This window comes from Oreochromis niloticus, linkage group LG9 (assembly GCF_001858045.2).
Source record: "Oreochromis niloticus isolate F11D_XX linkage group LG9, O_niloticus_UMD_NMBU, whole genome shotgun sequence".
NCBI classification, from domain to species: Eukaryota; Metazoa; Chordata; class Actinopteri; order Cichliformes; family Cichlidae; genus Oreochromis; species Oreochromis niloticus.
This window is the reverse complement of record NC_031974.2, coordinates 10,664,086-10,677,395: the sequence shown is the minus strand read 5'-3', so window position 1 is coordinate 10,677,395 and position 13,310 is coordinate 10,664,086. Positions and strand designations below refer to the sequence as shown.

The 13,310-nt window shown below is 38.8% G+C and overlaps 1 protein-coding gene across 1 annotated transcript in view; it reads right to left on the bottom strand.

Annotated features, from left to right (window-relative positions):
- Window positions 1-13,310, bottom strand: part of LOC100705203 (cadherin-18) — a 90,190-nt gene that overhangs the window by 2,405 nt on the left and 74,475 nt on the right. The window contains exon 11 of the mRNA XM_003439302.5: window positions 4,325-4,576. Within this exon, the coding sequence (XP_003439350.1) occupies window positions 4,325-4,576 (252 nt within the window). The remainder of the gene's footprint in view (window positions 1-4,324; window positions 4,577-13,310) is intronic.

Genomic DNA, 13,310 nt, shown 5'->3' with positions numbered 1-13,310 from the left:
TAATATTGTTTTTTTTTAAAAAAAAGGGTGATTAATCGGTAATAACGCCCCCCCACCTCCCCAAACTTTATTCCACCTGGTGCTTTGCCCAAGTGGGGTTATAGAGGGTGAAATATGCAATTTGTCTGGGACAGTGCTTATCACTCAGCTTGTTTAAAGCAACCAATTACACAAAGCCACCATGTGACTGTGTGAGGCAACTTGGGTAAATCACTGAGCAGAAAAAGGAAACAATTTATTTTTTGATTATTTATTTAACTTTGTCATGCACGTGTTGTAGCTGATACAGTTAAAATTGTTTTGCACCACCTCGCTCTCGTGCTATCTGCAGTTTAACGCCTCACTGTGATTTAGAGGTAAACAACCTTAGCATACAGTAAAAATGTTACTGAGGCTCTGAGAAAATGCACCTTTATTACTTACTGGCATTTCATACACCAGACAGCACTTTCCACAGTTCATGATCTACTTGCATTTAAAGTATATTCCTGTCCACCGCACAAACTATATTGGAATACACTTTCTCCATTAAAGCTTCATAATGGGCTATTCAGGTCATTCCATGTGGCTAGCCTCTACCAGCTATAGGGTATATATGTTGCTCACTATAACACTCATGGCACTGGAAGCACTATTTGAGTCTACAGATTTGTGTCTATTACAGTAGAGACTGTTGCACAAGTCACAATTATTATGTGATTATAGGAGATTACACAACAAGACTGTGTTGTATTATAAAATTAGGTTTCTACAGTACTGTGCGAAAGTCTTTAGCCGCTGCTCATTTCTTAATATTTTGCTAGGAAAATGGGAACTAGGTAGAGCAACATGGAAATACAGCATATAAGGCAAAAACAAGATTTGTACAATTCTAACAAGCTTGAAAGTCAATATTTGGTATGAACGCCTTTATTCTTCAACATGGCTTGAACTCTCTTAGACAAGCCTACTTGAAATTTCTTTAACTAGTCCTTGGAAATAGTTCTCCAGGCTTCCTGAAGCACATTCCAAAGCTCTTTTTACTCTGTTCTCTGTCAAGATGATCCCAGAATGGTTCGCTAATGTTGAGGTCCAGACTCTGGGGAGGTAAATCCATGACTTCTGCACAGCAGCCTTTCTGTTATCCTCCAGTTAGTTAACCAGTTTCCTTAACTTTTTAATGACATGCTGGACAACATGCCAAGACACTCTGAACCTTTGGCTAATTGGTCTTTGGAAATCACGTTGTTGTGAAATACTACATTATGCCTGTTAAACTGTTATCTCTGGACTTTTTCATAGATTCAACTAAAGAACAAATAGTTTTGGGTTTCTTTTTTCTTTTTTGCGTGATCCCTCCTAAAATGATCAGGTACAAGGACTGGACTGAAAATGAGTGAAATAGTAGCAGTCACAGAAAAACTTTCAGAAAGCCTATTGCTCAAGACCAATGGACCACGTGTCTGGCTCCTTGGAAGCAAGACTAAAGAAATGAGGAGTAGCTTAGAACTTTTGCCCTGTGTGATATAATAAGTAAGCGGAAATTCATAAGCATCAAACCAAAGGTCAAAGAGAGCAAAACTTGGTTGACTGGAACATTGCTACAGAACTGCTATTATTTTTATGGCTCAATATGCAAGCCATGGAATTCATTATTTATATTTCAAATATGCAAGACAGGCTTTAAAATCATTATTAGAAATTAATGTGGTTTGTAACTAAGAGATGGAGTCCTGAGGGAAAAGAATGACTCAATCAGACTAGCACTGACACTTTGCCTAGTAGCCATTTTATTTGTACTAAAACGAAAGGCAAGTTTCAAGGCTTATTACATAAAATAAGATGCTAAAATGAACTTAAATCTTACCCTTGAAATGATATTTATGGTACTCTGTGTCAGTACAAACTCATAAGAGTTTAGATATCAAGGAGGTTGTAGAGATTATTCTAAAATTCCTCATTTAACCCAGCTAGTAAAGTAATAGTGTACCATTTCCTCCATAGTGAGTTAATATTAGTATTGGAAACTACATCCAAACAATGATGGGCTTATGAATATTTTAAGCTATTTAAGGCATGCGTAAAGGTCATTATCAGCTGAATCATTAGTTTGCATCCCTTTCTGGTTTGCTGCAGGCCTAATTAAATGGCTTATTAGAGGGCACAGAGATAAAGCACGGACATTAATCGGACAAACAGAAAACAATCAGCCACAGACAAGTCACACTGACAAGCAAAGACGAGCAAGAACTGAAAGTGTGCGTGCTGTGTGTTTAGGCGATACACTGATTTGGTACCACTTCTCTTTATTAAACAGCTAGCTAAAGTTTACATGTTTTAAAAAAAGATTTTTGTATTTTCTGGTCCAGGTTTTATAGTGTATTCATTATCGCACATTAATTAGCTTAAGCAAACCCTCAAAGGCTGCAAAGAGTTTCAAAATAATCAGTGCATGCACGTTGTGTTGCTTTCTTTGACTTAGGATACTCCATGTGCACATAAGCTCTTCCTAATTTGCACTGAGGTCTGAGCACAATGACAGCAATATAATGGAAGATGATTAAAGCCCTGTAAGTTTACCGTCATTATGCGGTAAATGTCGAGATACATGTTGCATGCTAGTACCAAAGCCTAAACACACTGAGATGCTTAGCCTGACAGTACTGGGGGAGAGGAGTGTATGACATGCAAAAGAAGTCTCCCAGTGGAATTAAAAAAATGAGCATATCACGTTTAGCGAACGCGCACCATCACTCCAATCCGACATTAAGCTATTTCTTCATTATATTTGGTAAAAGAACGGTGCAGAGGTGCCAAATTTTGAGGAATGGTGAAAAGATGTTGAATTATGAAAAACGACACAGGCGAGAAAAATGATGGGAAGGTAAATGGAGTGGAATGTATTTTTTGACTGGGACACACTGACAAAATCTCAAGTTTCTTCGGGTGACCCTCTGTCGAGAGGCGCTACGTGAGAGACAAAGAACCTGAGAGTAGAAAGTGTGAAAGCAAAATACAACACAGGTGAAACACAAAGAGAAAGCAGGTGTGATATTTTGTGTCTCTTCCTTGTTCTCTTTGCTTCTCTGTTCAAAAGAGGCTCTTTCTTGTGCTGATGATTAGTGATTCAGCATGTGTCTCTCACTCAAGGGTTTGCACCAAACAGTGGTGATGGCCTTTTGTTCGCCTCAGCCAGAGGCTGGCATAGAGGACGAAGAAAGCTGGTATGAATATGCATAACCTTCATGCACTAATGTCCACAGACAATCAGTAAAGAGAGGAGGGGAGAGGACCAATGATGAACCTTTGTTATTACATAGTTTTTCCTAATCATGTTCTGATGTACTTTAGTTTGCAGCAGTCCTCACACCTTTAGTAAATTCAACAATTTCCATTCGATCTTCTGTTTGAATTTTCAATATATGTCAAAGATTTTATTTTTTTTGTCGGTCTGACCTCTGATGCTTGCCGACCAACGTTCTAAATTCATGCGGCCAGATCATATTTCCAAGTTTATATATAATCACTTACTGTCACTGCAAAGAGGGGTTGCCATAGTAACAAGGCATGCATTTTCATTGAAGACATGTTTTCTGGGTGCTGTGACAAGCTGGCAACACCAAATAAGCCCTGAGTATTTTCACTGTATTTCTGATGGTCTTTTATATTCGTGGCACATAACACATCCTTCACACATGAAATCAGCAGAGTGGTATCTATGTTGGCTGTCACCATACCCTTCCAAGCTTGTCCTATGCTCTTCTAGTCACAACATGCAATGTCAAACACGTGCCCTGCAGGGAGTGATGGCAGGATAAAAAAGAGAGATTTGATTGTAAGTAAGACAGAAGACTCAAACTAAATTCCCAATTTTAAAGAAATTGATTGCATTCACATTTCTTTCTGAATCGAGTTGCCTCAGAATAAAAAAGTTCCCGTCTTCAAGTGCCACAGCGTCATTCATAATAGCCTGTCAGTTGTGCGCACCGCCTCTCTCCTCTCGTATTGACCCTACAATCATCATTCCCCTCACCTGTTACTGTCTTTGTCCTTCCCATCTCCTTTTTAGTCACCTTCCTTCTAAACTCCTCTTTGTGTGCTCTCCTTCTCTTCTGTCCTTCACATGCTCTTCTTTTTCTTCTCTCTCTACCCTCATTCCAGATTCTACCTGTGTCCTCACACGCCTTTTCATCCTCCTTTCCTCCTCTGCCCTTGTCATAGCTTTTCAAAACCTCCCACTCTTCCTTGCACTTCTATGGTCCATCTCCTCCATCCATGGCCTCCATATATTTGCCCCCAGGCAGCGCCCCCTGCCGAAGTCCCCACAGTGGCTGTCCCAACTTACCCAGCAGGATAACGATGCACAGCAGGATGGCAATCAAGGCCCCCGTGCTGAGACCTGCTGATGATAGGAATGCTTCGCCTTGGCACATCCGGATCCTGCCATGGCGCTGGCATGGGCACACCCGCAGGGTCAAGGTGCTGGTTCCGCTCAGCGAAGGCTCCCCACCGTCCCACACTACAATGGGCAGCTCGTAGAGCTCCTGTGTCAGATGGTTGAAACGGCGTCGTCTTGCAATAATGCTGGCTGTACTGTCTGTAAAAGAATAACAAAAGTAAAGAGTTAATAAAAAAATGTTGTCCTTGGTTAAAAAGACTCATTCTCTGGGTCCTCTTTTTAGTCATATGTCTCTTTCTGTGAAGTATATAATTTCCTGTTTATGTGTAAGTGTCATTAGCTAAATACATCAAAAAAAGCATTCACTGGGTATTGTGAATGTTTTTTTTCTTCTTCTTTTGAAGTATTCGAAGATGGTCGATTTCTTACAAACTCTACAGCTTTTCAGTGTGCCACAGCTAATTAATTTCAAAGGTATTCATTTACTATTTTAATGTGCTGCAAAAGAGCAGATCACCTTGGCCCTTGCAGAAACATTTCTATTAATGAAACATGTTACTTAGATAAACAAAAGTAAAAAGGCTGGGGAAAAAAGCAACTGAGGTAGACTTCTAGTAGGTTCTATAGCAAGGCTGAGCAATGAAACTGAAGCAAATGAGAAGACACAAAATCACTGAAAAATAATCTTTGGAAATTACATTAATACTTTACTAACCTTTACCCTGAATGTACCGTTTTATAATTGTGTGTACTCACCGCATCTATTGGACAGACTGGGTAGTTATGGCCAGTATTACTAATGAAATTACAGATATATAAAATCTAAGGGCTGGATTTACAAAGTGAAGAAAATTAGCATGAGACAAAAATGCAACAACATCTTCCAACAGTACAATCATCTTTAAACAAAGACACACTTGTTGCAGTTGCTTTCAATGAGTCAACACAATCACAGTAGTGGGCCAAAATATGAGAAGAACCACTTAGAAAGCAAGTCATCTACTAAGAAAAATACATATACAATATAATGTAAGCTCAGGTTTAGTTGGTGTATTTCTCCCCTGGAAGAGTTTAGCAATTCAGATCAATGAAAGGTAATTGAAGGAAATTCAATATGAATTTGATAGAGAGCAAATTCTTCTCAAAGAAATTGTATTTGAGCCGTGTGTGATCTTGAGGGTTTAAAAAGTAATTCTCTGGATAATACTGGAAGCTCTGATAAAGGGCAAGATTCATATGCGAGGCTTGGTTTTCAAACATTCAGGATGACTAAGTGAAGAGCAACAGGACAGGATTCACCCATGCCAATAAAACACTTGTTTTGATGCCTCTGCTATTCCAAAAACAATAAAATTGCTGTAAACTGCCTACAGCAAGGGATAGTAAATCAGGTTTGCATGACCAATTGGAAAGCTCTCCTCCCAAGATTTTGAGCTCCAAAAAGGAAACTCCCTAAAAGGCCAGCTGCATAAATACTTGTGTCTACGCCTTTAATCTGCAAACTGACACAGCGCCTTATTAGTAAATTCCATCAACAGATTTTTAATGGGAACAGAGGGTTTTGAGGTGGCATCAGTTGCAGATTATTATGCAGATATATAATTATATGCTGCACCTTCACCAAGCTTTAGAGATTTTTATTTTTAATTCCTTTGGGATATTAATAACAACTTAGCTGCTGCTGTTATAGGTTTGTGCATAACGACATATACATATTTAAAATATGAGCTACACAAAAAACTGGATAGTTGTATTATATTGTATATTCAATTTGGAAAAGGAATTTCCCCTCTTCCAGTGTAAGAGATGCATTGCAGGTTTAAGTAACAACTTAAGTGTGATACATACTAGTGCAAATCTTAATATTTGGTGATAGATTCATGGATTTGAAGACAAACATGCATTGGTGTGCAGAGAGGGACAAAAAATCTGGAAACATTAACAGATGTAACATGAACACTAGGACAGCAGCATATGCAGGACTTTTAAGGTACTGCACATAACTGGACGTAACACATGTAGGTGTATAATAACATAAAGATAATGATGATGATTTATCAAAGTACTATCCTTTAACAGAACCAGCTTTGTCATCCCTGTTCATTTTAGCTATATGCATGGGTGAATCAGCTACCTGGATGAATAACTTGGGCCTCACATGACTGGCTACCCAGAAACTCGCAGATGACACATTGCATGCTGATACATATTCGTGCAGTATTTCAAGTTTCAAAAAATGCTGAATCGTGCACAAGGGCAACCTTTCCTCTGCACTCAGTGAAAACACCTCCGCCATGCTGTACTATCGCTCTGCTGCTCTGAGACCTCGCCTCCCACTCCAATCTCTGCTCCATCTATGAATAATTATAATGATCGACAGTTGGAATGACAACACGTACTTCAAGCTTTATTAAGTCAGACTTGCAGTATCACCGTATCAGCAAGCAGATGGGTGGGGGTTTTGAGAGAGTGCAGTGTGAGAGATGCAAATAACAAGAGAGCGAGATGGGGAGGTGGAAGATGAGAGCAGAAGAGGGGGATGCATGGGGGTGAATGGAGGAGGAGTGCATGTATGTGTGAGCCAAAGGAAGGAGTAGTGAGGATGGAGAAGGAGGCTAAAGCAAACAGAGACAAACAAGGTCTGTGTAAGTGATGTTCTCCAGCAGAGCTTTTGCACTTTGAAGCACAGTTCCACAGCAGCATAGGTCCTTGTACAGACCACAGCGAGGAAGTTTGCATCAATTATGTCATGCTAATTTCACATTAAACCTCCTGTCATCACAGGTGGTTGGAGGAGAGCTCTGTGCTTGTTGATTAATACTGCAGCGAGAAGGGCCATCTGCAAGCACACTGAATCCACGTGAGAGGAAACTCAGTACTCATTCGTAAAGTCTCAGTTTAACCATGTGGCGTCTCCAATACCATGTGGCATTTCTTGCAGTACATGACAGGTGATCAACCAGGAAATGAGAGAAGATCTGGTTTTTAGGAAAGTATTAGGAAAGTAATGTTTTTGCAATCACTAGAAAAAAAATGCTCCTTTTTTTCTGGTTTCTGCTATACAGCATGGTGAAAGCCTCCTTACGCTGGGTTTTAAAATGGCCTATTTTCTTTTTTACTTTTCCAGAAGCATTAGCATGATGCTGGTTATCACTTACATAACTTTTGTGTCACTTATTCATTCCAGTCTCTCCTTTTTTGAGATAAGGCATTTATTATACAGTGCATCAGAAATTTTAGAGCAGAAAAAAGTAAGTTTCATAAAAAGTGGTTATGATAAACTTTAAATAGCCAGTTATTTAAACTTTATTATTGCCTTATTTTGCTCTTAACCATGAAATGACAAACAACAGCATTAATACTAATCATTAGTAATGACACTGCTGCCATGACATCAATACACACACACAAACACACAAACACAGTATTTTATGATGCACTTGTTAATGTTTAGAAATTGCTAGTGTCAGTTTGTACTAAGGTCCCCATTTGTGCTGTTGTTTTGTGAGAGATGAACACAAGTTGTGTTTTGACATCTAAGGGTTAGTAATGATTAATAACAAAATAAAAGATATAGTGAAACTGTTCTCTATTCAAACAGATGAAAACTGCAGTTTAATTCACTACAATTTTACAGTTTATTAATCATGGTTATTATAAAGACCGATCAAATAAGTTTGGTAGACATGCAGAGATGATCAGGATAGTTAGTGGCAATGTCTTCGCTCAATAATGAGTCAATTATGAACTCAATTATGTGCTCAGGGTTGTATTTTCCTATTGGTAATGGTCATAGTATGAATAGGGAATCCTTGTTCTGATGCTCTATAGAACATATGAAGTGTGACTAAAAAAATAAAATGGAGCTAAAATAAACCAACAATAGACACATGCGACGCAACCACATCTCTGCAGACTTCACACTTGCCTACACATGCACTTAGTTGGATTCCTTGTGAACTTTGGTGGGTGTGTGTAGGTGCCGCTGATGGGATTCAGCACGAACTTTCTTCTTAGCTGCCACTTGAAATGTAACATTGTTCAATAGTTCCACTATTTTGGGGAAAATATATTCTGGGTCACAGAGTAAACGTGGGTACCTAATGTTAATGTTTACACTCATTGCAGATGTTTGTACAGGCTTATACATACAAACGATAACAAAATATGTTTATTTAGGTGTTAAGTGATGTGTCAAGATATTGAATTTGTGGCAACAATCTCACAGTTAATTCATAAGACAATAATATGAGACTCAGATAACAGTTTAATTTACAATATGAAAGAGTATTAAAAAACACTTTCTGATAAGGTTCAGTAAAGAAGTGTGTCAAAGTGTAAGGCGAGGAATCAAATCTGACAATCTTGGCACAAGGCACCAATCCCTGTGTCAGCTTATAAATCACTCAGTGCTGCTGAAACTTCTTTTACTTTGGATGCTGAGACTGTATCATTTATCACATCACAGATGAATGACACTGGCTAGTTTCTAAAGAAAGGTAGAAAAAATAACTTTTTTAATGTTGTATGGTAGCACATCATAAGCACAATGTCTTATGACCTATTTAAAAAAAATAGGTGCTTTTTCTTTTTTCCAATAAGCTTTTGTCAGAGAAAATAAGGTCACTTGAAATTGAGTGAATAATGTAGAAACACGGTTTTCTGCCAATTCAATTAAGGTTATAATTCACTGTGAAACTATAATGCTCCCAAAGATTTGATATTGTGGGAGGGCTTGTATGCTCTGGTGTACTATATGAAAATACTAAAACTGATGAGGCTTTTCATGTCGTGTAGCTCAAGCTAACCAGGTTAATGTCTGCTGGCAAGCAGTTTAACAACCAAACTACTGCTAAAGGTTACTGGGTTGAGAAACTGTACAAATAACGAGACTAATGAGACTAAATATATGGGTTAGGTTAGGTTTCAATCACACGCTCCTAGAGACATCTTGCTGACCTTCTAATAGCCACTGGTTGTGAGAGGAAAAAATGCTTGTTTGACAACTAAGTGCAAGTGATTGCTGGAGGTTTCTGTCAGTTGTTGTGAAATTGATTTCAAAGTCCCATTCACACAGGCCTAAAGACAAAGTAAGGGGAAAGTGTTGTAAAGGAAAAATGTGCTTTGTATGACTGATTGGTAAGTGGAAATGACATTGATCGATAAGGGGTATACAATGGTGCACTAAAAGCCTCTTTTTGATTGGTAGCAGGTTGCCACAGTAACCCGTGGTTTGCAAGGATGACACTGACTTGTCTGCAAGCACTCGCAGACTACTCGCTGAGTGACAGTGAAGTCCAATGAAAATAGGCAAGGCTTGCCTTCAAAGTAAAAGTTGTAGGTTGTAGCAGTAACCACCCCTTATTTATTGTGAAGGCGAATGTTCTGTATCCACTTGTGTTGCACTGTTTGAAGTTTCACTGTAGCTTGGAGAGTTAAAGGTTTGTTTTTAGACAAGTTGGCATCTTCCAAACTATGGGCGACCATGGGAATTTCGCTAAGCAATCCATGCAATCACAAGGAGGACTTGGTGCGCCAAGGAACTTGCTAGAGGAACTTGTTTCTTGGCGCGTGTGACTGTGCCCTAATATCTTGAAAAAATACAAGACATTTCATGCAAAATCTACCATTCTTTCCATTGTTTCATAGTGACTCCTACATTATATTTAACAAAGATTAATGCGAATTTATGACAATATGTTCAGTGACAACAGATAGCAGTTTGTGTTTGAGTTTACGGTTATCATGTTGTGATAAAGGGCTGTGTTTTACATGTTTAGTGGATTATGGGTTCATCTTTTTACTTTTGCAGAGTGCCGTTGTGTACCTCTTTGCTACTGCATCACATTTGTTCAATTATAAAACATGACTGCTGACGCCTTTCATGATAACATAAGCTGCATATGTTCTTGCCCCCATGTGTTAAGTTAAAAAAAATGGACCCAGTTGCAAACAAAAAAGCTAGAGTGACTGGCGGGAGGTATGACTAAAAGGAACTCTAATCTCAACATTGTGAAACAACAAAAGAGCCTGCAGCAGGGTTGCAGGGGGAAAAAATCAACAAGGATAAAGCAAATTTCCAACAGGGGAAAAAGACTAACTCAGGAAACACACAAAGGGTGCACAAGTGCTTGACAAAGACCTACAGTAGGAATGACACACAGACAAACTACACACTGGGGAGAAGGGCGATAAGGCAGATATAACCTTAAGCAGACACTGGTGAGGTTGGGAAGGGAAGAACATGAGGATTTAAGAACCTGAGGGATTAGCCTTCAAAATAAAACAGAGAGAAACAGAATGGAAGTAGTTAGGACAGTTAAGAAAATATAGACGAAAAAAACAAAACAAAAAACTCACAGACACAAGGGCAAAGCCAAGACGACGTTACGACTGATCATTTAGAAAACCAATTGAACTTCAATTGAATAAAAGGAAAACGAATCAAATATTTCAGTGTGAGTTTGTGACAGCGTTTAGTTGTTTGCTATAGGTTTTGACAAAGCAGCACATGACAGGTCTACACAAACGATGCTGTTTCAGCAGATAATAGGTGCTTGGGAATCTAGCAGCGTAACACCGATTGCAAGTGAAGTGTGAATGACATAAAAGCTAATTAAACGTCCCATATTGCTATGGCGTGACAGCGCTACTTTCAGAACGGCTGATTAACTGAAATATTATAACGCCTTCTATATTTGCAGTGGAAGAAGATGCTTTCAGAAATCAATTGATCTATTTACGTATGTGGCTTATTCAGAGATGATAGCCTTAGTTTAATTGCCTTTTTAGAAGAAAATGCCATCACAATGTGACAGATAACAAGATCAAAGAGGCATTCAATTTTCAGTCATTGTAATGTAGGCATAGTCAAGTTGACTATGTTTAAAGGGCTTTTAACAGAATAGGTTTGTCACAAAGTGCTTTCCCAGAGCAGCTGAGCAGAAGCATCCCCTTGCTTTTCAGCTTTAATGGTGCCTAATACGCTGTAGGAGTTTGACCTGCAGTTATTGTAGTGCATCCACCACTTCAGCTGCATCAACACGTCTGCATGACAGCTCAGTATTTCAGGTGTCCTGGCTTCAGCTCCACTGCAAGCAGAAGGCACTGATCTAATTTTAAGACTAAATCTGTGTTTTCCTTTTTAGCTAAAAATCCTCACTCAACCTCTTTGCTGATGTGATTTTGTGAAACAGAGCCGGTGCTGTTGCACATCTCTGCAGGAAGCGCATTAGCAGTAACATGATATTAGATATGATATGGTGAAGTAAAGAAATAGCTTGATGGAAAAAAAACCAAAACACACACAGAACTTTAGCTGTCATCTTCTTTTAAAGCGAATACTAAATATCAGGAATGAAAGGGTGGATTCTATTGCAGATGTAATTGGTTAATTAGTTAAAAATATATCGGGGAGTCCAGCTGAACCTGTTTTCCTCACACAAAAATCTGGGCACAAAGCCACCATAATTCAAGTTTCGTGGCGATCCATTGTGCAAATGGTAACTGAGAAGGAAAGGAGGTCATGAGAGAGTTAGCCGTGTGAGTGACTGAGAGGGATTTTCATCAGTTGCACAACAACAGAGGGGGGTATTAGGCCTTGGCAGAGAGCTGCTACCAACTGTTGGTCTGCTACAACAGAAATGAAAGAAGCTGCTTTGAGTGTGAAGAGCTTACTTTAATTATCAGACAGTGGAGTCAACAGTATGGCTCACTGTGCCTCGCTCTCACTCTCACTCATATATCGTGAGCAGGCAGATACCTTCTAACACACAGTGCAAGCAAAAAGCTACGCATATGGTTTTTACACCATTTTCTGAGTGCAGCCGCACATGTAGGCTCTAATATTTGAGCGAACTGAAACCACATGAATTCTGAGTGCAGCAGCTTAACATTTCAGAGAGCGATTTATGCAGATGAGAGACGACTTTAGAATAAAAGGTGATATGAATCATTCTAAGTGGACAAGGAATTGTAGTATAAATGAGTAGGCAAGCAAATTAAAAGATCAGAAAGTGCCAAATGGTAAGCTCAATGCTATGTGATTAGTCATTTGAATTTTTAGCCTTGGAATGAGAGGGAATAGAAGCACATGTGCTTCCGAGAGAACTTGGAGGTGTCACTCCTTCATCTGGACAACTGCACATCTTGAGTTAAGATAGTCATTAGTACTTCTATGCTAACATAATGGGGAAATACTAGGAGGTATGAAAGTTACAAATTATGATTATTGTATAATGTGTAATGTGATTTTCTTCCTTTTGGTATAATGTATCTCTAAAAAACTCTTTCCATGCCATAACACATAATTGGGTGATCCTTTATGGGATTATATAAAAGATCTACTATGTCAAAAAGCAAGAGCCTCTGAGATGGTATGCACTAAAATCTCAACGAAATCTAAAATGAAAAGCACTATTACTCAAACAGCATGAAAAAAAAACCTAACTCTTGCCATTGATCCTTCAAGAATGAAGAGCTCCTTTTATTTAATGCTTTGGGAATATTTTACTGCAGACGGTTCTGTTATAATAAATCTAAGAACTTTTGAGAGAATCATTTTGCAAGAGTGAGAAATATTTTCAAATGATGGGTATGTGGACTGGACATGTAGATTTTTAAAAGCTTTAAAAACTTGAATGATGCAGTCCTTGCCCATCTTATAGTCACAGGCATGCATTACCCATGAAGCACTAGCCTCTAACACCTGGCTCCAGGAAGATGCCCTGGTTTCCCTAATACAAGCAGATCTTTCAAAAGACTCAGATCCAAGAAGGGCTTTGAATCACTCTTATCTGTAACGTGAAACCAATTTACCCTGTTATAACCTATCAGGAGCTTTTATCCCTACACAGAAAAGCTGCCAGGACCAAAGGTCTGTAAATCACTGGATTAAACTTTTACAGTGAAGCAGGCACCAAAGAAAATGTTG